A 14,325-nucleotide genomic window follows, 5' to 3' on the forward strand; every position below is an offset into this window, starting at 1 on the left:
CTAGGAGTGTATGTAGGTCAGTGGTGGAGAATGTAATTAGCATGTATGAGTCCCTGGACTCAACCCCAAAATACACATGCTCATGTGTGTGCACTTTAACATTAGAAATTTTACAATATCCCTTTTTCATCTTGCATTTATTCTAATATCCTTACAGAATTTTTATCCTAATGTAATACATTTTATGCAAGTACATCTTTTTATGAGATAAATGGAACTTTTCTTCCCTGTTTCTCTAAAAGTTATTAATCCAGTGTATCTGAATGCTATTTACTACTGAAATGAAATTGCAATTAGCATCAGTTCTATCCCTGATGACTACATAAGGTTGAAAACTTAATCAATCAATCAATGGATGAGGATAAAATTTATAATTATTTGAACTAATTCAGAATTATCCAAAAAGTTTTAAAACTTTTAATGACCATCTGACCACTAGAGATCTTTATTTTTGTTGAAATCAAAGAATTATCAAGTACCAGACTTGTGAGAGTGTTTGTTGCCCTCTCTTTAGATTTATTTTAGTTTCTAGAAAATATATCAAAAAGATACTAAGAAAATATGACTATATATTATACTTGCTACTCCTTTACTTAGTGCCATCTTGTGTGAGTTAATATATTCAAGAAGTTTTAGTATAGTGATTCTCAAACTTGATGAGTGTGCATCAAAATCACCTGTTCATAGGTTTACTTGAAGCACAGATTTCTGGGTTCCATACTCTGAATTTCCCAATTGGAGGACCTGAGAATGTTTGTTTCTGATATATTCCCATATGTTAATGTCTGGAGTTTATACTTTGAGGATCACTGGGTTAGGAAAATTGATATATTATTCAATTCAAGACCAGTAAATAACGGTGTTTTGACATTTTATAAAGTGCTTTGTATCATGTGCTTTAAATACATTTTTGTGAAAATCTTGGCACTGCAGATTTACCTCATTCAGCATATGAAAAATGTCTACTACAGATCCTAATTGATAAAGCTGTTTTTTGTTTCCTTGTTTGATTTTTCTTTTTGTTCTGGGGTTGAACCCAGGGCCTCACACTTACTAAGCATGTATTCTACACTGAACTCTACATCCCTAGCCCAATAAAAAAGCTGATTTTTATTTACAAAGTTCTCTTGCTTAATAAGACTGGCTTTCTGTTACTTTGGGGAAATCCAGCTTTCTTTTTTTTAAATTTTTAGTTGGAGATGGCACAGTGCCTTTATTTTATTTATTTATGTGGTGCTGAAGATCAAACCCAGAGCCCCACACATGCAAAGCAAGCACTCTACCACTGAGCCACAACCCCAGCCCAAAGTCCAACTTTTTCAGCTAGGAAAAGTATGTTAATATATACTCATATCACTCCTTTCTTACACAGAATTCTGAGAGTTCAATTTGCCATGAATTTGTCATTTGAATGAAATCAGATACCACTACCTTAAATAATTTCTTGAAAATATTTTCTGTGTTTTGCTTATACAATATTTTGCCTCAGAAGTAATGCATTCTTTAACAGTAGTTAGGGGATAGAGGAGGCAAACACATAAAGAATATTGTTATCACTATATCTGAATTCATAATTTATAACCCTAACGGTCTAGAATTACCTATTTCTAATTTTCCTAATGCCTGCATTGTTTTTTAACTGTAGTATGTAAAACACTGGGATTGACAGGAAGCCCTACCATAATACCTTATTTTATGAGACTTATTTAATGAGACTTTGGGAACCCTAATATTTTAAATTCTCTTTTTGGTGCACCAGAAGTTTTAAAATCATAATAGCTAACAAACATTCATTCAGTACTTACTTAGTACCAGGCTTTCTTTAAAGAGACTTATAAATAAACTCCTCTAATCCTCATAATAACCTTATGAGGTCAGTGTACTGTTACTTTTCCCCATTTTATAGACAGAATTTAAGAAATTTGCCTATGGTTACATTGCTGGTGAGTGATGGAACTCTGGAGCCAGCCTTTCTGGGTGCCAGAGTAATGCATTTAATCTTAATTCTTAATCCTGCAGTGCTATAATAAGTAAGGGAGAAGTAAGCCTTTCTGTTTCAAAATGGGAGAAAGCAGCTTTTTCAACAAGGAGATGATATCCTTGGGCAAAGCAGTTTTAGTAAGGAATACATAGAAAAGTTGAGTATCTGGAAATTGATTCCTTTCAAGGTATAAAGTGCTTTTGTATCATTTGGTATGTCTTCAGGTATCATGGGCAGTGCTTCCCAGTTTATAGATTCTTTATAGTAATTGTACATTTCCAGTTTCATTTTTAATTGTGGTTACACTATTTTATGCATTATAAATAAGGCTTCTCATAGTTTTAGCGTAATTTCTAATGTTTTATGAATTTATTATTATTAATCAATTCAGACAATTTAAGTCTGAATACAGTATATATGCATTTATGTTGCAAGTGATAAAGAAAAGGGAAGATGATTCTTTCTATTTAACCCCTAGAATATTTTCTGTAATAGTGTTTTCAAGTTAAATGAAGAAGTAATAAGGAGGAATTTCCAAAAAGAGGATTTTGGTTATTTTATCATATTCAGTTAAGAAGCATATCACAGTATGGCTGCTGAAATGTGGCAACCTAAATTCAAATCCAGCTCTTCTAAAAGAAAGCTTTCTAGTTACATCCAGTTCTCTCCAGTGTGTGGTCCTATGTGAATTTAATCTCTGAAATTTAGTTTTCTAATTTGTAAAATAGGGATAATTAAACTTATACTTACAAAGGAAATTAAAGTAAATAATATAAATAAAAATGGCTTAATATTCATTAAGTAGAAATATTTGTTAAGTGGAAGTATTCGTTGAGTGGCTGTTCTTAGTTATTATACCAATGCCTGGGGTTCTTATCAAATGTCGTGATTGCTTCAAATCATTCAGCTTCTGCTGTACTTTGGAACTCTTCTAAATGTAGTAACTTGAAAATGTGTTAGTTCTGTGTTAAGTGTTCTGAGAAATTTTGCTAAAATGTCATCTGGAAAAAAAGGGGGGGATATATTCCATATGTTTAAAACCTTCATTGTCATGCCAATTTAATGATGACATTGAATAACTTACTTTTTATATTTTTATGTTTATTTGTATTTACTGATATAGTATAACTTTATCTTCTATTTTTCACATTGTCATTTGATTCTTTGTTTAGTATAAGGGAAAACATTCATTTTTCTACAGATCTTTTCAACTTGTTGGAAAAATAATAGATGGTTTTAGCTTCATTTATATTCATTCATTGGCCTTGAAATTATTTTAAAATATGACTTATGTGAAATATTAGAAACTATGTGTCTCAGTATTTTTACACAACTATGTTGCCTCTTTTAAAAAGTATACATCAAAATTATTATTACAACACATCTCTCCCTTTTGTCCCCTTCCCAAAGGAATAATCTATGGGAATTCTTTCTAGAATGTGAGACTCTAAATTAGTTTAGCTTTTGTTCATTTTACCACAGAAATCTTATAGAGTTAATATTGACCTTTTTTTGGTTTTTTGTTTTTTTTGATATCGGAAATTGAACTCGGTCACTCAACTACTGAACCACATCCCCAACCCAATCTTATGTTTTATTTAGATACAGGGTCTCACTGAGTTGCTTTAGTGTCTGCTATTTTTGAGGCTGGCTTTGAATTCATGATCCTCCTGCTTCAGTCTCCCAAACCACTGGGATTACAGGCATGTGCCACAGTGCCTGGCTAATACTGACCTTTTAAATTAGGAAGTAAAGTTATAGTTTCTAATGCATCACGCTTCTGTAACTAGCTGAGAAATGCCTGTTATGTGTGAGGCCTAATTAAACCACGTGAATTTTGGTTTCTTTAGCTGTACCTACCTCACAGAAGAATTAGGTAAGATAATATATGTAAAATGTTTAGTCAGTGATTGGCCCCATGGGAAAACAGATTATAAATTATCTGTTAAATCAACCATATATTATTATTATTTGAATGATTGTAAAGACTAAACAAATATGAACCTTCTAAAGATGGTGCCTGGTATAATATATGTTCCATTATATATTAGTTTCTCAAATTTGTATATTTTTATGTTACTTTTTAAAAGATAATCACATAGTTCCAATAATTAAATTTTAAAATATTCTTTTAAATTATGTAGCTAATGTATTTTTTTTTCTTTAGCTTCCAGAGCAGTTGTAGCACAACATGTTGCTCCACCTCCAGGAATAGTGGAAATAGATAGTGAGAAGTTTGCTTGTCAATGGTAAGTGGTTTATTTCTATTAAGGTTTTATCATTGGGAAGAATATGCAAAAAAAAAAAAAAAAAAAAAAGGAAATGTATCTAACAGTCATCCAGAATGTTTTAGAGTGTGTGTGTGTGTGTGTGTGTGTGTGTATGTATTTGTGTTAGAGTAGAATATCATTTATATGAAAAAAAAGGAATATATAAAATCGCTTTACCTATATTTTGGAATAATTCGAAAAAATCATCAGAATTTTCAGAATTAAAATAGTCTAATTGGAATTTCATTTAATTATACCATTTAGTTCCTTTCTTTGAAGTTAAAAAGTTGTATATCACTTTTATAGAGAATAATATTATTATCATATAAATTACAAAGTTCATTCTTCTGAAATTAATGTTTTCTTAAAAGTGAACTGAACTAACTTTAAGAAAATAAAACAAGGTTTTGTTGTTAAACATTCCTTCTTTTCCATCTATACCAAATTATCTTCATTATTGATGGTTAATTTTTCCTTTTTGTTGAGTAATAAGGGGAAATTAATCAAAAGACAGAATAGCCAGTATAAATACCTTAAAATAAGCAACTTGACAATGATATTTTCTTGAGAACATTGAGTAGTCATATCTCAGCCACTTTCTGAACAAACAAATGTACAGTTGATTAGCTTTCATTTTGTCATGGAGCATTGTCTCAACATTATTTATGAAGTAATTTAAATTTTTTAAACTCAACTTATTGCAATAAAAAAATCACATTTCTAATGACATAACCCTTTATAATATTTCTTTCCTTTTTCCCTTTTGTTCCATTCTCTAATATTATTTGTCCCTTATTCCATATTCTTGTCACTCTGTGTTTCATATTTTTGGTGTTTTCGTATCCTTTTTCCTATGATTGTTTTCTCCACCCTTCTACTTTGTTTAAATCAGGTTTACGGTTTTAAGTATCTAATTATTTGCCCTTTTCTCTCCTTCTCTAATGTCACACATTAACCCCTATGCTTAAAGAATCTCTTTACAATATTTGGAAATGTTTGCCTTCTACCTTGCACCCAAAATGAAGTTTTTTTATATCTAGATTTTTTTAAACATTTGTACAAAGAGGATTATAAAAGCGTGTGCCACATGTGTTTGGCACAGAACTATTCATTTAAATCCCAGTTGTACATTTCTACCACTTCTTAGAGAAGGGGAAGAAAATTACTTTATAGTTATTTTATCATAGGCATCATTTTTATAAGAATAACTTAAGTTGGCCTGTTATGCCTAATGATTTCTAGAAAGAGATACACTAGGATAACAAATCCTCTATCCTTATAGATGGAAGTTACTTTAAGAAGAAGACAAATTGATGTTTGAGTTAGTTTGTAATGAGTTAGCAAATAGAAGTATTTTGAAATGAAGGAATGGGAGTATACACCTTGGTAATTGTCATTGTTTTAGGGAGTATTTGAAAGCTTTGTAAAGTTTTTTCTGAAAGAATTTGATCAAGAGTCAGAAAAAGTTTAACCTTAGTTCAGTTTTTCCACCATTTTCTTTAACTGCAATGCAAATAACTCATAATTAGGAACTTCTGTTATAATAATTATAAGACAAGGAACCCAAGTAAATATTCACTAACTAAAACTGTTTCTTATAGAGCAGTTGTTGCCAACAAATTAACCCTGCTCTTGCTATGGTATGAACATAGTTTTTTATATTTGTTCTTTTTTTAAATTTTTAAACTTTATTCATTGATTGATTGATTTAGTGTGTGATACTGGGGATTGAACCCAGAGGCAAGTGCTCTTTCAGTGAGCCCTTCTTATGTTTTTATTTTTGAGACAGAGTCTTGCCAAGTTACCCAGGAATCCTCCTGCCTCAGACTCCCAAGTAGCAGGGATTGTAAACATGCTCCACCCAGTTTATATTTGTTCTTAATAATATTTTTAACATTATAATAGAGTGATAATCTCTTGATTTAATCTAAAACCTGGCCTGTGTTTTGCTAACATAATGAGGTAGTGAAGTTTAATTATTAGTTTATAAAATTGTTTCAAAGAGTTTTAATATATTTCAATGTGGAGTTTCCTATAATATGTTGTATAATGCCTTTATTTTTCTCCTGTTTTAGGCTAAATGCTCATTTTGAAGTAAATCCAGATTGTTCTGTCTCTCGAGCAGAAATGTATTCCGAATACCTCTCAACTTGTAGTAAATTAGCTCGTGGTGGAATCCTCACATCAACTGGATTTTATAAGTGTCTTAGGTAGGATGCATAGTTCTTTAAATAAAATTCATTTGCATCACTTCCAACCTTCTTGCTATTTTGAAAAAAGTTCCAAATATCTATCTACTTTTACATATCTCTACTACTTGAAATTTCATTAGTAGGTTGTAATGTAGAGGAGTTTTAAATACAAGGCAATTTCATAAATTGCATCTGGTGTTTATGTTGGAACATTACAAGGTTTATCAAAAAAAGTGAAGAAGAAATTAAGGGTTTTTTGTTACTTACTTTTACATGTTAAAGACTTTAGAAATTTTTAACCTTGAATATATTTAATACTGTGTCTTTAAGTATCAAGACTTTGATATTTCACTGTTCATAAATAAGTATTTTGAAAAGCTGTTATATATAGGATAGAGTTGTTTAAAACTCAATAATGCTGTTAACAAATAAAGATTTTTTTAAATGGAGGGAGGGTTCATCTATATCTTGGCTTCCCACCTTTACAGAATATAACTTTTATGAATCATGCTGGTTCATACATAAGTAGCAGGGAATGTATGTACTGCTGTTGTTTCCATGAACATTGTTAGAAGTCAGTGCTTTTTACCAGTGTGCTAGTTCTTGTAACTAACTGAATATGTATTACTTTACAGAACAGTTTTTCCAAACCATACAGTGAAGAGAGTGGAGGATTCCAGTAACAATGGGCAGGCACATATCCATGTGGTAGGAGTAAAACGGAGGGCTATCCCACTTCCCATTCAGATGTACTATCAGCAGCAACCAGTTTCTACTCCTGTTGTTCGTGTTGATTCTGTTCCTGATGTATCTCCAACTCCTTCACCTGCAGGTATTAATTTCATTGTGTTTTAAATTAATAAAACTGAATATATATTCAGTCTTATTAAATTAGTAATATTTATACTTTTAAAATCTATAGCTTTCCCTTGTTTTTCCAATAGCATTTTCTTATTTGGTTTTTTATTTTATCACATTCATATGTTTTGAAGTTGTTGGACATGTATTTCTTGAAACTATTTTTTTCTTATATTAAGTAAAATATCCCTGCTTGGCAGTTTTTCAGTAATTTCATTTGGAATTTTGACTTTTTCCCTATATTTTCAGGAATCCCTCATGGATCACAAACTGTAGGAAATCATTTTCAGAGGACTCCTGTTACCAACCAATCTTCAAATTTGACTGCAACACAAATGTCTTTTCCAGTACAAGGTGTTCATACTGTGGCACAGACTGTTCCAAGAATTCCACCAAATCCTTCACTTCATACCCACCAGCAGCAAAATGCTCCAGTGACTGTCATTCAAAATAAAACTCCAATTTCTTGTGAAGTGGTCAAGGCTACTGTAATCCAGAATTCTGTACCCCAGACAGCAGTTCCTGTTAGTATTGCTGTTGGAGGAGGACCTACACAGAGTTCTGTGGTTCAGAATCATAGTACAGGGCCACAACCTGTTACAGTTGTGAATTCTCAGACATTGCTTCACCACCCATCTGTCATACCACAACCGTCTCCATTACACACGGTGGTACCAGGACAAATACCTTCAGGCACTCCTGTTACGGTAATTCAACAAGCAGTCCCACAGAGTCATATATTTGGCAGAGTACAGAACATACCAGCATGTACTTCTACAGTTTCACAGGGTCAACAGTTAATCACCACATCACCCCAACCTGTGCAATCTTCATCTCAACAGACATCAGCTGGTAGCCAGCCACAAGACACTGTTATCATAGCACCCCCACAGTATGTAACAACTTCTGCATCCAACATTGTCTCAGCAACTTCAGTACAGAATTTTCAGGTAGCTACAGGACAAATGGTTACCATTGCTGGTGTCCCAAGTCCACAACCCTCAAGGGTAGGATTTCAGAACATTGCACCAAAACCTCTCCCTTCTCAGCAAGTTTCATCAACAGTGGTACAGCAGCCTATTCAACAACCACAACAGCCAACCCAACAAAGTGTAGTGATTGTAAGCCAGCCAACTCAACAAGGTCAAACTTATGCACCAGCCATTCACCAAATTGTTCTTGCTAATCCAGCAGCTCTTCCAGCTGGTCAGACAGTTCAGCTAACTGGACAACCAAGCATAACTCCATCTTCTTCACCATCACCTGTCCCAACTACCAATAACCAAGTTCCTACTGCCATGCCATCTTCTTCCACCCCTCAATCACAGGGACCACCTCCTACTGTCAGTCAAATGCTATCTGTGAAAAGGCAGCAACAGCAGCAGCATTCACCAGCACCCCCACCACAACAGGTACAGGTACAAGTTCAGCAGCCACAACAAGTACAGATGCAAGTTCAGCCTCAGCAAACAAATGCAGGAGTTGGTCAGCCTGCTTCTGGTGAGTCAAGTCTGATAAAACAGCTGCTACTTCCAAAGCGTGGTCCTTCAACTCCAGGTGGTAAACTTATCCTCCCAGCTCCACAGATTCCTCCCCCTAATAATGCAAGAGCTCCTAGCCCTCAGGTGGTCTATCAGGTGGCTAATAACCAAGCAGCTGGTTTTGGAGTCCAGGGGCAAACTCCAGCTCAGCAGCTGTTGGTTGGGCAGCAAAATGTTCAGTTGGTCCAAAGTGCAATGCCACCCACAGGGGGAGTGCAAACTGTGCCCATCTCAAACTTACAAATATTGCCAGGACCACTGATCTCAAATAGCCCAGCAACCATTTTCCAAGGAACTTCTGGCAACCAGGTAACCATAACAGTTGTGCCAAATACAAGTTTTGCAACTGCAACTGTGAGTCAGGGAAATGCAACTCAGCTCATTGCTCCAGCGGGAATTACGATGAGCGGAACACAGGCAGGAGTTGGACTTCAGGTACAAACACTTCCAGCCACTCAAGCATCTCCAGCTGGACAATCATCATGTACTACTGCTACTCCCCCATTCAAAGGTGATAAAATAATTTGCCAAAAGGAGGAGGAAGCAAAAGAAGCAACAGGTTTACATGTTCATGAACGTAAAATTGAAGTCATGGAAAACCCATCCTGCCGACGAGGAACCACAAACACCAGCAATGGGGATTCAAAAGAAAATGAAATGCAGGTGGGAAGTCTTTTAAATGGGAGAAAGTACAGTGACTCAAGTCTACCTCCTTCAAACTCAGGGAAAATTCAAAGTGAGGTCAATCAGTGCTCACTAATCAGTAATGGACCATCATTAGAATTAGGTGAGAATGGAGCATCTGGAAAACAGAACTCAGAACAAATGGACATACAGGATATCAAATGTGATTTGAAAAAAACCCTAGTAAATGGAATCTGTGATTTTGATAAAGGAGATGGTTCTCATTTAAGCAAAAACATTCCAAATCACAAAACTTCCAATCATGTAGGAAATGGTGAGATATCTCCAGTGGAACCACAAGGAACTTTAGATGCCACTCAGCAAGATACTGCCAAAGGTGATCAGCTAGAAAGAATTTCTAATGGACCTGTATTAACTTTGGGTGGTTCACCATCTATGAGCAGTATACAGGAGGCTTCAAATGCGGCAATACAGCAATTTAGTGGTACTGATTTGCCTAATGGACCTCTAGCTTCAAGTTTGAATTCAGATGTGCCTCAGCAACGCCCAAGTGTAGTTGTCTCACCACATTCTACAACCTCTGTCATACAGGGGCATCAAATCATAGCAGTTCCCCACTCAGGATCAAGAGTGTCCCATTCTCCTGTCCTATCATCAGATGTTCGGTCTACAAATGGCACAGCAGAATGCAAAACTGTAAAGAGGCCAGCAGAGGATAATGATAGGGAAACAGTCGCAGGAATTCCAAATAAAGTAGGAGTTAGAATTGTTACAATCAGTGACCCCAACAATGCTGGCTGCAGTGCAACAATGGTTGCTGTTCCAGCAGGAGCAGATCCAAGCACTGTAGCTAAAGTAGCAATAGAAAGTGCTGTTCAGCAAAAGCAGCAGCAGCCACCAACATATATACAGAATGTGGTCCCACAGGTAAGTCGTTCTACTGTTACATTTCTCTTATAAAATTCTGATCTGTAAATATGAGTTTAGGGGGAAATTCACTATTTTTTTCATGTCTTACCTTGAGAAGTTACTGTGTCAGCTTACTTAAACTGTCATGCTTATTTCTTCTGGTTTTATAATAATAAATAGTTTGCAGTTGTTAACTTTTATATATGGTAATATGAATCTTTCAGTTTTGTTAGACTGAAATTCGTAATTTTGTAGGCCCAAGGTAGAGAAACAGTTTTTAACATCTTTTGAAGAATTTTAAAAATGTATGTTAGATTAATGTAGATGGTAAGGGAAACTTCCTAAGAGAACTCTGAATGGGAATTTGATATTTATGTTTCTTTGTGGCTCTGTTAACAGTCTTTTTTTTTTTTAAGGATGAATCCTATAAGGACTCTTAAGAATGTTCTTGCAATGCTTATGTATTGAATTAGTTCTCTTTATTCTTAAAGAAGTATTGCTTATAATTTCACTTTGTTTCAGGTATTCTGATATTTTTACTTTGTGTTTCTTACTCCTTTGCTCTGCAGTTTCCTTTTTAATTCCTTCTTACTCTCCATCTCTACATATCCTAGTAGTAGATAAAAATATTTTCTAGGATCCATTCTACTGAATTAAGGATCCAATCAGCCTGTAAAGATTCTGAGGACCGTCCTACATGCTATTTCTACTGAAATTATGCATTTATTTAACAGTTACCACCACCTATTTTTTGGATCACTTCTCTTTTATTGTTTCTTCTAATTAGTAGTGCATAACCAGAACCTTCTGTGACTATTGAAAACTCTGCTAGCACTCCTTTGGCTTGGATTTTTTCTTTATGCTTACAGTGATGTCAGCAGATCTATGAGCATTGTTGGCATTAGTACCAAATCTAGGTATGGGTAACAGCAAAACGAAAAATGCAAGAATAAAAAGAAGAGTCCCTTGCTTCAGACCAGTTCTTCCACAGATATGCGTATTTTTCCATGTAAATAGATAAAGTTGGATTGTGCTGCTTTGGGGTATAATAGGATTTTAATTTATATGTTCATATTGCCTAGATCTACTTCAAAGTAATTAAGTTGTACATTCTTTAGTCAGTGCTACATATGTGGCAATACAATATGAATGATGGAGCGAAAATCATTTTTACTCAAACAAGCTTCCACAAGTTGAACTTTTTGCTTAAATAGTGCAATGTTGTATATATAGTAGACATTCAATAAGATGAATTTTTATATTTTTCTTACATGTACTAATTTCTCAGTTTATCCTGATTATATGCCTAACTCTTCTTTCCTCTTAGAGTATGTTAGAATTGTAAATAGTAATGATATACCAAGTCTTAACTATGGAATTGTTTCATTTATCCTTATTTTTTGTGACTCTGATCTTCCAGTGTGGTTATATTCAATAATGATATCTCAATAAAAAAGAATGAGCAACAATTCTAGCTAAGATTAGAACCTATATTAGGGGCTTAGAACTAAAGTATTTTCTCATTTAATTCTCACAATAATCCTATTAAGTGAAAATTGTTATCACAATTTTAGAAATGAGGTTGCAAGATTCTAAATAACTCACCCAAGATTAGTGCCAGGCCTAAAACCAAAACTAATACTCTTAACCCAGTAACATTTATTTTTTCCACTATTCTAAAAGTTTCCTCTGTAAATTTCTAGAAAGCCCTTTTTCTGTCTTTGATTATTTGAACTGTTGTGTGGTAGGATGATCATACAACCAAATTATCGTTTTAGGACATTAATGCTAAAACTATTAGTACATATGTGATATGCATGTGATTTAGACCATTAAAGTGAATACATTTTGTTTCCAATCTGAGAAATTTATATTAAACTTATACCCATTTTCCCCAAAAGTGTAGTTTATTTAAAATAGCTGCACTCTGAGCTCAGTGGTAGAACACTTACCTTGCACACATAAGGCCCTGGGTTCAATCCCCAGCACAAAAAAAAAAAAAAAAAAAGAGCAAAAATAAAAGAGAAGGAGAAGGTGAAGAAGACAAAAACCCAGCAGCAACATTCTTTATTTCTAAAATTGATATTTGGTTGGCATGCAGAGTTTAAAACTTTGCAAGAGATGTGGCATGTGTGGTATTTATGAAAATGAGAATCAAAACCTGGATTCTTATGTATAAAACTTAGCATAGTCCTTACCACATGGTATTCATTGACAGTGCAGGTATATTTTATCTTCACATGTAAGATAACTATTTATATGGGCTAGCCACATGGATCAGAGTAGGGGAAATCAGCTGTTCAAGATGGTACTGTAAGATTCAAGGTATGCTATTGGGCCTTCTTAAGAGTCTGATATTAGAAAACCATTTCCATTGTTGCCCATATTCTTTAAATTTCTTCATATATTCTTTAAGTTGCATGTGAGACCTTGGTTTAATACCATTTTGTTCACCATTTGAATTGGTAGCTTAAAGGAGTCTAAAATTGATCTGATTTTTTTTCAGTCATATGTGTTATTCCTAATATTTCAAGAGATCTCAGTGCCCAATATGAACTTTTAGATTTGCAGAATGCTCAGGGCTGGAAAGATTGAAGTATGCCTTCTAAGAAAAGCTAATAGGTAATCCTTCTCAATATCATTATTAATTCATTTTTTATTGATTTTGTTCCTTATTGCCTCTGTTAATCAGCTATATTAATTTAATTTAAAGAAAATTATAGCAGCTGGACACAGTGGCACATGATTATAATCCCTGTGACTCAGGTGGCTGAGGCAGGAGGATCATGAGTTCAAAGCCAGCCTCAGCAAAAGTGAAGCGCTAAGCAACTCATTGAGACCCTGTCTCTAAATAAAAAACAAAATAAGGCTGGGGATGTGGTTTAGTGGTCGAGTGCCCCTGTGTTCAATCTCTAATACCTACCCCCCTACCTAAAAAAAAAAAAAAGAAAAGTTACAGCAAGTAAAAGAAGAATATATGTAAATGATACAACCATAGACTTTGTATTTAAATAGTATTTACAGTTTTTATGAATACAAAATAAACTATACCTACTTCATGGCATATTTCATTATTTGCATCTGTTTATTTATATCTGTTATATTTGCAAGTTTATATACAACTTATAAGATACCATTTCTGGATGCCCTATCTTCACCCACTATTCATGAATTGATATCTGCTAGAGACAAAAAACTACACTGACGTAGTTAAAAAGAAGTAAAAAATGAAAGAGACAAAATATTTACCTAAAGACTTTTTTCAGCATTATGCAAAACACATGTTGAATTTATGTGTTAATTCCATGATCCAATAACTTATCAGATTCTTCTGTATAAAAATTTACTTAAAGATGTACTCATTTAAGGTATTTTATATATACCTTGCCTTGGTTTCCCATTCTTCACATGTGAATCATTCCTGATGTGTGGCTGTGTAACACTGAATATTGGTATCTTGGAGCTTTTCCTTTTTCTGATAATGAGCTTGAGAAATTTATTCAACCCATTAGAAAACAGATCTGTAGTCTCAAGGTAGCAGCATTTAATCATAGCCATAGAAGATAATTTTAGTAAGAACTACAAAATATCATTTTTTAAATGAATCCATTGCTCAGATTTGAATAATATAGCCCATTGTAAAAACTATGAAAGGCATTTTTACTAAACATAACCTTATTGTTTGGATCCCTATGTATTATTACAAAATAGGTTTGGTATGTATTGATTATATAGATTTATACTTAATAAGAGGGAAAACTTTATGGAGGTTGAGTATCCTTTATCCAAAATGCTAGGGAGTAGAAGTGTTTCAGATTTTTAGCCTTTTCGGATTTTGGAATATGTGTATAGACATAGTAAGATAATTTAGGGATTGGACCCAAGTCTAAACACAAAATTCATTTGTTTCATATATTCCTTGTATACAT

The 14,325-nt window shown here is 33.8% G+C and overlaps 1 protein-coding gene across 2 annotated transcripts in view; it reads left to right on the plus strand.

The window, feature by feature from the left end:
* ARID2 (AT-rich interaction domain 2) overlaps nt 1-14,325 on the plus strand; it is a 179,596-nt gene that overhangs the window by 131,699 nt on the left and 33,572 nt on the right. For both annotated transcript variants that reach the window (XM_081311179.1, XM_081311180.1), the window contains exons 12-15: nt 4,149-4,230; nt 6,327-6,461; nt 7,079-7,275; nt 7,551-10,414. In XM_081311179.1, coding sequence (XP_081167305.1) covers nt 4,149-4,230; nt 6,327-6,461; nt 7,079-7,275; nt 7,551-10,414 — 3,278 coding nt within the window. The remainder of the gene's footprint in view (nt 1-4,148; nt 4,231-6,326; nt 6,462-7,078; nt 7,276-7,550; nt 10,415-14,325) is intronic.

The sequence above is a fragment of the Spermophilus citellus genome (genome assembly GCF_964194105.1).
Source record: "Spermophilus citellus genome assembly, chromosome: 10".
NCBI lineage: Eukaryota > Metazoa > Chordata > Mammalia > Rodentia > Sciuridae > Spermophilus > Spermophilus citellus.